This window comes from Falco rusticolus, chromosome 5, assembly GCF_015220075.1.
Source record: "Falco rusticolus isolate bFalRus1 chromosome 5, bFalRus1.pri, whole genome shotgun sequence".
In the NCBI taxonomy this organism is placed as follows: domain Eukaryota; kingdom Metazoa; phylum Chordata; class Aves; order Falconiformes; family Falconidae; genus Falco; species Falco rusticolus.
In genome coordinates this window covers 37,439,597-37,452,681 of record NC_051191.1, presented here as the reverse complement: position 1 = coordinate 37,452,681, position 13,085 = coordinate 37,439,597, and the positions used below count along the sequence as shown (strand labels likewise).

At 39.2% G+C, this 13,085-nt stretch overlaps 1 protein-coding gene across 2 annotated transcripts in view; it reads left to right on the top strand.

Moving 5' to 3' along the window:
* Nucleotides 1-13,085, top strand: part of SRGAP1 (SLIT-ROBO Rho GTPase activating protein 1) — a 150,424-nt gene that overhangs the window by 93,230 nt on the left and 44,109 nt on the right. For both annotated transcript variants that reach the window (XM_037388666.1, XM_037388665.1), the window contains exons 5-7: nucleotides 4,437-4,619; nucleotides 5,001-5,129; nucleotides 12,348-12,569. In XM_037388666.1, coding sequence (XP_037244563.1) covers nucleotides 4,437-4,619; nucleotides 5,001-5,129; nucleotides 12,348-12,569 — 534 coding nt within the window. The remainder of the gene's footprint in view (nucleotides 1-4,436; nucleotides 4,620-5,000; nucleotides 5,130-12,347; nucleotides 12,570-13,085) is intronic.

Sequence of the window (13,085 nt, the reverse complement as noted above, 5' to 3'; positions counted from 1 at the left end):
AGCCTACTTAACTGCTAGAGGCCACTGATGTAGTAAAATTTGCATGAGATTTTACTTATTTCTTGGGGAAAGTACTGGCTAACCTGAATTACAGAATCCCTTGCAACTCCACCTTCTAATAAGAACTCATAAACTTAGCAGAGACAATTCTGAAACAATTCAAACACAGTAATTGCAACAGGCACCAACTACTGTTCTGGTAAACGCCTATTTCCTGAGAAACACTGTGAAAAAGCTCTTAATTATGCAGTTTTATTTAAAAAATAAAGCGCATGGTAGGACATGGTAATTCCAATATATTTTAACTTTGTAGCATTCAGTGTTAGTACCTTGGGTTAAGAAGTTTTGTAGAAAAGAAGTACTCATGTAGAAAAGGAAAGCCAGCGCCCTGCTGCGGAAACATTCCTCTCTTGTAGCCCACAGAAGTACAGCACTAATTACTGTCTTGTTGATGTATTTGTCCAGATAACAATTGTGGGTTTAAATGAAGTAATTATCTAAGGGCTTACTCTGCTGTGCCCTTCACTGTGACAACTGCTATCTTCTGCCCTAAGCCTGCTTGCTGAGGTCTTACGAATGCTGCTGGAAATTTGGCACACAAAATGAAACATTTATATCACTAAGTGAACAGTCTGTCACCTACAAGTGGGAGAGTGTATAGTTTGGGTAGCATAGTCTTTTTTTATCTGCTTGTAGTCTGACTTGGCTATCTGACAGAAATCTATATTTTACATCACTGGATCTGCAAAATAAACCTGCTAAATTAATAGGAGATAAACTCACCATTTTATTTTAGAAAGATACTAGTACGCATTTGGCAATTCTTGTTCACTATAGCAGAGAAGTGCAGCATATGCCATGACGACAGTTCAGCATCTGCAAAATTACGACCTTGCTCTCTCTTTTCAGTGCATGCTTGATGGCTGATCAATAAGCACTTTGGGGACTAATTAAAGTCAGTTCAGTGATGGATACTCTCACAAGATAGTCTATCAGTTCAGCAGTTTGGTGGACATTTGACAAGCACTGTTGCTTATGTCATTAGATTGTTTGTGGTTTGAATAACGGATCTATGGTTCTGTTACATATTCACGGATCGGGCATCTGTGGATCTCAGAACTCTTCACACAGTAAGTCTCTTTACAAGAACTAGGCAAGCCTGTTACTGTCTTTTACAGTATCTAACAATCTTTTAAAAATTCCAGGGAGAAAAGATGGTATAATGTTAAGGCAAAGGGTCATATATGCAATTTAGCATCCAAATTCTAAGCTAATTTGTTGAGGAAGTGTGCACTAAAATACTTCATAGCCAGCTCCCTAGCCTGTTCCCATTTATTTTCCATGTGTGTCTTTCTAGTGCTTTCTCAAGTTTAAGTTAGCTGCTACAAAATTAGCTCTTAAAAAACATGAACATGGACAAATCATGGAAAAGGCTGGAGCTGTCAGCTTTCCCCAGAGGCTTGCAAAACAATGATGTCACTAGTGCATGAGATAAGCACGGCTATCAACATAAACTGGACAGGAGTCAAATACATCTCTGTACATAGTTTGTATTGATTTCTAAGCTAGTGTGGCTTGGGTAGAACTGTTGTCCAGCCCTGTGAACACTGCCAAAGGGAGGGCTTCTTTTTCAATTTTAGTTATCTCAGGAATTTGTACCAAGAACTTGTGCACAGTTTGTTGTGAGAACATGGATTTCAAGTAGACATCTTGGTTCCTGATAGAAACTATAAGCTCCATGTAGTTCTCACACAAAACTTGACTTTCAAACAGTGTGGAGTGAGACAGTCTGGATTTAGTAGCATATTTATTGTAAGCAGGCAGTGACGGGAAGAAATACTCTTCAGTGTTGTGAGGTTAGCAGAGTCAGCATGGAGACATCTGAGCCTCTTGGTGAGAGCTAGTAGTGATACACTTGTATTCCTTAACACAACAAGGAGGCAAGCTGAATTCTCATAGCCACTGCAGGGGGACATTTATGCCTGGCTGGGTAGGCTATGTGGCACTCGGAAATACTGTTTGAAAAACTTCAGTGCTTACTGCTTTTGGCAAGCAGAACAAATCCTTGCTTCACCACTTAAGTCAGATGCTTTGAGATGTGCTGTTAGGAAAGTGTGAGATATTATTGTTCCCTTTGCAGGCAGAAAAACAGAGAGTACAAAAGAAAATAATTTTTCTAGGTGGTAAGACACATGGGTTAGTCTTGTCCCACCAACTAAAAAGTCTGTGGAGCTGACACAGAACAAATGATAAAAAAATAAAAGCAAACTCCTGTAGCCTTCTGTAAAGAAGCACTCAAAAAACTGAATAAAAAGGACAAAGGAGAAGGACAAAACCTTGATTTTAATTTCCTTTTCCCATAATTTTTAATAGAGACATATCTCTTGTGCTTCTCAGAATTACTTTATAAATCATTTCTTTAAGAAGTGCATTTCTTCTCTTTGCAGTAATTCTTTTATTTCCGTGTGGCTGTATGAGTTAGAACCCCAAGGCACAGTTATTGACAACTTTAGGAACGCCTTTGTAACAGTGCAGGATACAGGAGGCTGAACATGCCGTTTGGTTAAGCCAGGAACCGTGCAGACCTCAGCTCTGCAGGCTTGCCTTCTCTTCCCAGCCTGGCTTTGTTCATCTTCTGGTTGTTGCATCATCCGTGTAGACTGAGCTGCTGGGGCAGCGGCTGTTCCCAGCAGGTGCAGGCAGTGCTCGGGCAGAGAGCTCTGCACTCCGGTCAGGCCTTGAAGCACAACTGTGCTGTAAAATAGCAGCAGCAGCAGCAACACTAAGCCCTGCTCCAGGCAGCTTGGTTTTTTTTCAGCAGAGAGCTGTAAACATATGTTTCTAAAAATTAAAACAAGGCCACTCTTTTTGATGGGCGTCTCCAACTGTTTTACCTTCCTACAGAAAGTTACTGAAGTTGCCTGTTTAATTTTTAATATCAATACTATTTCAGTTGTATCATTAGCATGGCATCAGTATTAAAGTGGCATACACAGTTATGGTATATAACATAGGCATAACATACGTGGTTATGCAAAATTGCAACTCTCTAAAAGGTTCTTTCTGTTGCACAGGACTTTAAATATGCATCAGTTCAGCCATCACCCAACACAATGTGCAGTTGGTTTGTGTCAATCCACACTAAGCCATGCTGCAGTGAACTTGCACTATCTAGCTTTAGTGTCCCCCATGTTGCCACTCTATGGATGCTCCTTAGCCTGGCCTGACTACTCAGTTACAAAAAGTACTCCTCTCCCTAGGGAGTATTTCAGGGCAGCTCCCCAATCTAGTCCATCTCTGCCATGGGTCACACAAAGCTTTGCTGAGGAAGGAACAGCCAGTTTGATTCCTCCCTGACTGTGTCCTTTGGAGGAGATGTAAATGGCTTGCGTGGCCTTGGCCCAAAGATAACATCTGCTGGTGAGAGCTCTGGCACCCTGTGAAGAAAAGAGGAGGCTGCCATCCGCCTGAGGATACCTTCCTGCTTTGTTCCTTGCTTGAAACTTAAGACAATAACAACAACAACAACAAAACAAACAAAAAACCCCCAACAAAATAAAGCAAAAGGCTGGGGACAGTGGAAAGAGGCTTTCTTTTCTGGAAGGGGGCAGAGACAGCCCTCCCCAGCAGAGGTGGGTGGTTTGTGGTTGCTTGCTGCCCACTACACAGCATTCAAGCTGAGGCTTTTCTTGCTTGAAAAAGAAAGGGTGGACTGGGCTGAACCGGTCCCTCTCCTTCTTTGTGGTCTGTGCAAGCGCATATTTGCAGGCTATCAGCCCAAGCTCTCTTGGCTGCAGAGCCAGCATGTGTGTAAAGGGAAGATAATGGTATTAACTGGGGGGCTATGGGGAAAGTGTCTGACATATTTACCAGGAAACTCCTTCTCCAGCTCTCATCTGGTTTTACATTGTGCCCAATCTGCTGGCTGCACAGTTGGGAGCCACTTCATCCCAGGCTGTGGACAGCCACCCAGCTGGCTGGGGATGTGCTCCCAGACCAAAGCTTCCTGTTGGCTTCCTGCTTCCTTCCTCTTTCCTCAGTGCTGACGGTTCTTCCGCTTTCAAACATTCAGTGTCCACAGCTGAGCTGTTAACTTAGCTCTGAGGAAGTCAGATAGATATGGCACTGATATGGCTTTAGTTTTATTGCTCCTTATTTCAGGTTTTCACTTAAAGACAATAATCCTGAAGTTTAATAAGAAGGATTTTGCTCTTCCCTATCAGAGCAATGAAAAAAAAAATCCCTATTGGTATACTATTAAATAAATTAGAAAAGATAAATGCAACCAGAAGTCCTTAGTCTCTGTTGGCTAAGAAACTTATCCAAGGTTCACATGTATAAGAGAACATTTTACCCAGCAACCCCGTGACTTTTTTTGTAGATACCTTTGTATTTTCATTTTCTCCTAACTCTCCTTTGACTCTTGTCTTTTGCAGGTCATGAAAACATACCACATGTATCATGCAGAGAGCATCAGTGCAGAAAGCAAACTGAAGGAGGCAGAGAAGCAAGAAGAAAAACAGATTGGGAGGTCAGGGGACCCTGTTTTTCACATTCGACTAGAAGAAAGGCACCAGAGACGGAGCTCTGTGAAAAAGATTGAAAAAATGAAGGAAAAAGTAAATATTCCTTTTATTTAGATTCATTTGAAGTAAATTCAGTGCATTTCTGACATTCTTTAGCATGATTTTAGACAGAGAAGTCCAGCTGAGAAATAAAATCAAACAAGGTACACGTAATAAACTAGCAGTGAGTTATAGATAACTTAATTGCAGTTCAGAGAGGGGAATACTCTATTCCCAGTATAATTCTTACAATATGGTTTGTCACATTTGAAACAAAATACTAAGTTATCACTTTGCATTACACTTATATGCATAACAGGCTGGCAGTTCAGATTCTTTCTTGTTAATAGGAATATGTGCTTGAATTGTTACTGGTTTTGCTACATACGAAAAATGAAGTAATTCAAATACATTACTATACAATCTCTTTCCTAGCGTCAAGCAAAATATTCTGAAAACAAGCTGAAATCTATTAAGGCCCGTAATGAATACCTGCTCACCCTTGAAGCAACCAATGCATCCGTTTTCAAGTATTATATTCATGACCTTTCAGATTTAATTGACGTAAGTATTGGCACATTTGTTTTTATGGTTGTTCTGTTCAGGAATAATACTTTTTTCTTTTTTTTCATTTTCAAAGGGAATACATTAGTCATATGGTTTGCTTACAATATGCTTATCATTTATAATATTTTATGATACAATCAGCAGATTTTCCCTTTAGCTTTGTATTTCACAAAATAAAATGTCAATAACGTGCTGAACCCATTCCTTTAAAGTTAGAACATCATGTTTTCTCCCCATGCAACAAGAGAAAGTTTGGCAGGAATAACACAAGAAGGTAGAAATTTCCATTTTGTACTATAAAAGGATTTCTGGGGTACAGATACTTTTTACGAGTTAATCTTTGTAAATGGGCATCTAATAATGGTATTTAATTCAAAAGAAGGCATTTCCTCTGTGATTTCAAAATAATTTAGTTTCATACATTTACCCATTTAATCAAATATATAGTGCTTTTTCTTCTTATTTCATGCAGTTTGCAGAACAGACACAATCAATCCTGTACTCTATACTGTCAACAGAATTGTTACTGATTTTCAGTAAGTTATTCCTGTGAGAACATCCTAGGAGAATAAGGTTAGACACTGATGTTAACTTGTACCAGCATTTGGTCTCCAGAACCTGTATCACTGGCATTTTTGCATGATACAGAGGGAGTGTCCCACATTCTATTATGTCCCACCCTCTTCATAATTTGACTACATATTTGGTAGAGAAAAATTGGAGACAGCAAACGCAAGCTCAACAGTATTCTTTCACAAGCAGTGTAGTGTTAAGTAAGTTGGTGGGTACAACCCTGTGCCCCATATGAAATCATAGATATTTGAATATACTTTCTACTGCAACAGTAGTTACAGCAGTAAGCGACATTCACATACAGTCATTTCTGGTGGGATGTTCATCACATAAATAAGCCAGCTAAGCTCTGGTTTATGATACAGCATAAATTAATAGAGCATTTGACAAGAGGTTTCCTCATTTCTGCTGTCTGGAGAAGCAAAGCTTGATAGAGAAAGGGGAAAAAGCCTGTTTGAGATGAATGGACTACAACAGCTGCATATATGTGTTTTATTATATGTTTTCTAAATGCTGAGAGTGAGTTTTCGTTGTCATTTCTGTTTTTTCTGTAATTTATAAAATCTTGCCTGATTTTGTTATAACATTTCCCTTTTCCCTCTCAACGTTTTTTCCCTGGTTTTGCTTCATTTTTTTCTTGCTTTCTTATAAGAGATGGCAATGTATCTTTTTTGTGTTTTCAGTATTTCTTGCTGTCTTTATCTCAACATTTCTGGATTCTTCCTCTTTCCTACTCACCGTTGCATGTTTCGTCTCTTCTGATTTCTTCTGGTTTATTGTGCTGTATTCTGTCCCTGTCTAAGCTACACCCATGCACCTACTCATCCTGCTCCACCCACCTGACCTGCCCAGGCAATGAAAACATTTACCAGGATCCCAATAGACAGATGACCAGGGCAGAAGACTAAGGACAAGCAGGATACTTGCTAGGGTACCACCCAAGTGAGTTGTCCCTACCTAAGGGAATGTTTTCCTAATACTACTTAAAGGATGATGGATTTTTATCCTCTGGTTAGGGTGTGTCTGATAAATATGAACTTTATGAGTTCTTCTTGACTGCTGGAAGGAAGGAAAGGTCCCTTTCCCTCTCTTTGCAGCACCCCTACCCCTTCAGAAGCTGGAAAGATGCTCATTTTGCTTTCTCTCCTGCCTTCCCTTTTGGAGCTCTCATTTCCCAGTGCATGTCTCCATGCATGTTTCTGCTTGGTCAGAACTTTCTCAGGTTGGAAAATGCACCTGGTTCTTAGCCATTTCATTGATGTCCACAGAGGTTGCCATAGCAGTGAAAGCTGAGGAGAGGAACCACACAGCCCTGGAGCTTCAAAGAATTGCAAGGGGAGAAGTGAAGCACTCTGCATACATATACAAAGGCAATACTCTTTGGAGTTAGTGTATGTAAAGATATTTACACAACCATGAAGACTAGAGCTTTCTAACTGCTAGTTTTTAATATAAATATATATTCTACAATATTCAGTACCACAGGAAAATGATACCTACTTTGTGTGGCTTTTTCCAGCTGTGGACCAATGTAGACAATAACATTCTTTTGGCAAAATGGCTTTAGAATTACTCTTCCCTAAGGAATTTAAATGGAAAGTCTAGCTGCCCTTTCCATCACTGTTTTGTAAGAGTAGGCTGTAAACATGTGCAACCAGAATTTGCTTCAGAGCCGATCTAATCCAATTGTGAGCTTGTTTAAATGGTGTCTTTCAGACATTTGTATTTAATTAGAATATGCTGTGAAAGTGTTGGTATCTAGACAGAGTGTTTGCTATTTGACAAAGGAAACGCTTTTTGTAAATGCAAGAGTCTTGGCAAGATTTTGGGGTTATATCATTGGAATGTGAGACGTGCTTCCCACTGGCCATATGTTGCAACAGTCCAGGCTATCTCAGTCTGTAAATCTATTAATGTCATGGTACAATTTGGAGTTTTCAGAGCAGTAGTGGCGATTTCATTCTTTGCCCTCTCTGTTTTGTCCCCATCTGCCTGACAGACTTTCTGTACTTTCCTGAACTCTCTCTCTCTGCCTGTGCAGAAGGGGATTACCTCTCCTGTGTCTGAATTCCAGTTAACATGGAAAATATTTAGATCTCCCTGAGCTGTTGGTGTTGCCCATAAATGAAACGGAATGTTTTCCTACATTACTGAAAAATAAGTCTGATAAAAGTGGGATAAATACATGAAGGAATGTGGTGAACTGTTCAGTGATTTTTTTTTTTGCAACAAGATTGGGGAGGGTTGTGGGACTTATTTTTTTACCAAAAAAAAATTACTGTTTTTTCATTTGGTTTCCACTGCATTTTCCATTTGTGAGGCTCATATGGTGAATCCTAAATTACAGTTCCTCAGCTGAACTCGGTCTGAACTGATCAACCCCTTCATTTCATTAACAAGGCTCAGGGCTTCTGTCTTAAAATGATGACGTGTTGTTCATCTTAAGCTCTTGTGATAAAAGCAAGATAAAAATATTGCTGGATGTTTAGTGAGCTGAGGGTTGGGACCAACATTTGCAGAGAAGTAGGGAGATAAACAGGATTTGATATGCACAGTATATCCTTTGCATATTGTACTAGAGGAATTGGAATTTTCTGTTGAGTATTTCTTTTCTGCTGACAATGTAGTAGGATCTAGTTCAAATAGAGGACAGGATTAGTTTTTTTCTTTATTTGTATCATGTAGAAAATAGTAAACGTTACTTTTTAGCTAAATTAAATAAGCTTTGCCTAGTATGTAGATTATTTTTTTTAATTGTGGGATTCAGAGGAGCAACAGAGTACATACCTCTGCTAATCTGTTAGTACCGACATCTGTCTGTATGGCACATACTATTACTCATTTAGGTGAAGATTTCCATGTAATTGGGTTTGTTAGATTTATCTGGGTATAAAAGGAAGGTAGGGACCTTTTTTCAGACTTAGTGTGCACTCATATGATCTGAAAATAAATGCTAGGAAATAGTGATCAAAAACAATTTGACTATAGTCCTGCTGCTGGAATAAATAAAATATTCATGTGTTGATCTTTTTTGAGTGGAGTTTCTGAATCTCTAATTGCAGTCTGCATGCTTTGGATGGTTAAGAACTTAGGGAGCATTTAGCTATTATGAACTTAATTTATTCTGTAAAGGTTCTTTGTTTATCATTCATGGAACCAAGTCTAAAACTAGGGTAAAGTGTGTGCAGCTCGCAATCTTTATTACATAAGTTCTCATAAATATGATATGTGCAGCCAGATCCCTTTGATTTGAATGTTGATGTCTGTGTAACAGGATGATTAGAAAGTGACTTACTCAGAGGTTAAGGCTTTTTTAATGAATTTCTCTCTGCATTGGCATTAGAATTTTATTATTATTCCTGAAATGAAATGAAGAGCAGCTTGGTTGTTTGGTTGAAGCTCTGTGCTAAGCACTGCAGTTTGTTTTGTTCAAGCCTAAATATACTCTGGGGTACAATAAAGACAGTAAATGCTCTTGAGACTGCTTCAGATTTAATTCCAAATAAGAATAAAATGCAAATTACAAAATTAATTTTTCACACATATCCCAAATGCATCACTCATCTCCCTCCACTTTGCCCAACCAAAAGTCTTTATGAGTCCAGAAATGCAATAAAACTCGGCCTATGACTTCATTCTCTCATTTCTCATCTTCATGTCTTACTGCAGCAACTGACATCTCTCTAGCCCATAGGTTGGTAGCAGATCTCATTAGCCATCCAGCCTGTAGCCTTGGTATGCTGATTAGTCGACCTCAAAAATTCATATTTGTTTTGGCTAACAGTGTGGTTGCTTGCTTCAGCTTTACATATCTTTCTACAAATCTACAGATTTTTCCTGAAAGTCATATAAATGTGCATGCAGGTGTGTGTGTTTGTGTGTATATCTGCGTACATATGTGCTTTTTTGCAACACCAGAAAGGTTGGTGATGATTTTTTCCAAGCGTGGTCAGACAGGATGTGGTGATGACAGCAGTTTAGTGGCAGTACCTTAAATTTTTAATCTTAGTAATGAACAAATACCCCAAATGCCATCTCTATTATAGACAATTCTCTTTCTAAACCATCACTAGTACTAGCAGATTGAAACAATACTTTTCTTTCTGAATAGCCATGAGTTGATACTGTGACAGAGCCGTTCCCCAGTGAAAATTATCTTTGTCTCAAAATTTTTGAGAAAGTGAGCTATGGTCTGGCAGAAGTAAAAGTTGTGATGTCTGAGTGTTTATTTTTGCTTTTTAAAAATAACTTCCTCATACAAATTCTATTTTTACTGAAATTGTTGAAGCAAAATTCCAAATTCAGGCATTTTAAATTCCATTCAAAGAGCGCTGGTGATAAGGCATTAGTTCAGGTTCTGGATTTAGTTCGTTTGCTCTGCTGGCATTGACATTGCAAGAAAATGCCTTAGTTTGGCAGGATGTTCTGCTTCACTTGAAGAATCCTTCTTGGCCGAGAGGCCGTCTTTGTTACCCTGTTCAGCTGTCATCACCTGTAAAAGATGACCATGGTGATAGTTACTGAGTAGATTAAGGGTTAAACAATGAAGTTCTTGGTACCGTCACAGCATAAAGGCTACAATCTTATATTCCAACTTGTAAAAATCTGCATCAGAAACCCAGACAGCTCTAATTGTAAATCGGTAAACTTTCTATTAATACTCAGATTAATCCTCTAGAACCAAAATTTGGGCTCTAGATGCCTGTAGTTTCATAATGCATGGATAGTTGGCCATGCTAAAACTGGCATTGCCCTCTGTTTCTAATTTCCTCTCAGTTTAATCTTCCATGAATTCTCTCTGAAACTAATGCACATGAAATAAAACAGCTGTCCTGATCCACTTTGTTATCAGCACTTTTAGCCCATCTTTTTCATCCAAGATAGTGAATTAAATATGAGATCTTACTTGGCATCGAACAAGAGGAAAACACCAAGAGACTTTTCCTTTTAGAAACAATTTTTTTAGGCTGGAGGTCTTTGAAATATGGATGTGCTTTAGTATAGAAGTTGAGTGGCTGCTTTAGTAAGCGTAGCACAAATTTCCATTCTATAAATGCAGTAGAGAGTGGTTAACCTATGTGTCTTTGACTGAACATGACATCTTTTTTTCCATTTTCTTTAAATGGTTCAGCAGATGTTTTTTTGGAGAGCCACTGTCCCTACCTGGAGGCTAGGACTGAAAGCTTGTTTTTTCTAGAAGCTTTGTTGTGAATAAAACAGCCCTCTGTTGTCAGACTTGGGAGGGCAGTTTGATCACTAGTCATTAGCACACCTAAGGCAAGGTATGAGGAGGGGTTCCTTTCTCTTCTACACACAGGTTTAGGTATGGTGAACAGGTCACATGATTGCATGAATCCTAAGGGTTTATAATAGCTGTGAGGGAGGTATGCATGTAAAGAGTCTACATATAAACCAAACTGTAGTCTACATACTGGTCACACAAACTGAATACAGTGTACAGCGGACTGAATTCAAACTACTTCTTTACCCAACTGCCTCACTTAACTTGTGAGTCCTGCAGGGAGGGATGATTTCAAACTGCGAGTGGGCACCCAGGACAGGGGGCTGGGGGCTGAGGGGTGCCCTGAAGCAGCGTGCTCTCTGACTGCCCTGGGCAGGCACTGGCCTCTGACTGGGACAGATCTCTCCTGTTCACATAAAGAACATTGCTCTGTTTGCAATGGTAAGCAGACTGATGTGCCCCTGTTGGGGTGACAGAGAGGTTTGCAGTAGGTCTGCCATTATCTGGAAACTCACTGAGCAGAAGCTGAGGGTATTGTTTGCTGTGTAATGTGGGGAAAAAACTAAGGAAACAATCACTTGATATGTTACTGCAGTGACATTTTAAAAATATATTCAGCTCTTCCTCTAAAATATTAACCAATCATGAATAATGCAGACCAAGGATGTTTAAAATTCAAGAACAAACACAACTTTATGTTCTACCAATTAGGTTTCAATTACATTCCAGTGTTATTCTCACCCCTAGAAAAAAAGACACAGATTATGACTTTCTGCATTTAGTAACATGATGTACATTGCTGGCTCTGTCTGAGCAGGGGAAATAAGGTGTTTACAGTAAATACATTTTCACTGTCGGGAAAAACATGGTAAACCATTCTTGTTGCATCAAAAAGCATCTTTGATGGGTCACTAATGCTAGAGGCAGTTGTGGGTGTTTTTGTTTGGGCAAAGACATTGTGAGCAGGAATTGCTTAATTTTCAGCTTGGTGCTGGCATTGACTTCCATGGTAGATTTATGTCAGGCTGGGTTTGAATAGATGGTCTGAGGCTTACATATGACAATAATACTGAAAAGCCCCTTGTGTGGAGTCCCAGATCTTTTCTATGTAAATACAGTGACTGCACATCTGTATCTGATAAACAAATGCAAACATATTGCCATATATGTACACTTGATCTCCTTTCTAAAACTGTCCTTTGATCTTTGAACAAAATGAGGATACTAAATGCTTACTGTCTTGACCCCAGTGTTGTATTTTAGTTTAGATTATTTTATAAAATATTTCAAAGGCAGAAGAATTTCAGGACAGAAAATTTTAGTGTAATTTGTGGCTTGGAATATTGCAATGGTGTTCCTCCTTTTTAATTTGTTTTCTTTTCCTTTTCTTGTGTTTTTAGTGTTGCGATCTTGGATACCATGCTAGTCTGAACAGAGCCCTAAGAACATACCTTTCTGCAGAGTATAACCTTGAAACTTCAAGGCATGAGGGCTTAGACATCATTGAAAATGCAGTTGACAGCTTGGAGCCACGAAGTGACAAGCAGAGATTCATGGAAATGTACCCCACTGCTTTTTGTCCACCAATGAAATTTGAGTTCCAATCTCATATGGGTGATGAGGTCTGTATACCAACAAGTATCCCCATGGTGACTGTTTCTTTTTCTGTGTAACAAGATGGAGAATTAATCTGTTTTTACAAAGAGTTCGGTAAAAGCTGTTATTGCTACCCAAATGCAAGTGGATCAGCTAGCATTTTATAAAACTGGCAGCGCTTTTCTGAGTTTCTTCAGAGTTCTCAAGTAAAAACCATTGTGTGATATTATATTCTGTGTTAATCATAATTATATTGCTGTGAATTTGCTGGCCAGCCTGTGCTCAGCCCAGCACTGGTGTTAGTAAGTGACTTTGTCTTCACTACCTGCCTCACCCATAACAGAGTTTGTGGGTGCTATTTGAGAGCAACTGCAGAGCTGCTCCAAATTATACATGCTGTAATGCAGTCTTTTCCCCTTCTTCCTCCACCATTTTATCATCTGGAGATTTCAAGTGTACAGGGTACCCCAGCTGTGCCCTGTTCTGCTGCACCAAAGGCCAGTGGTGAAGCAGAATGCAGTCACCCATGTACACCTTTTACC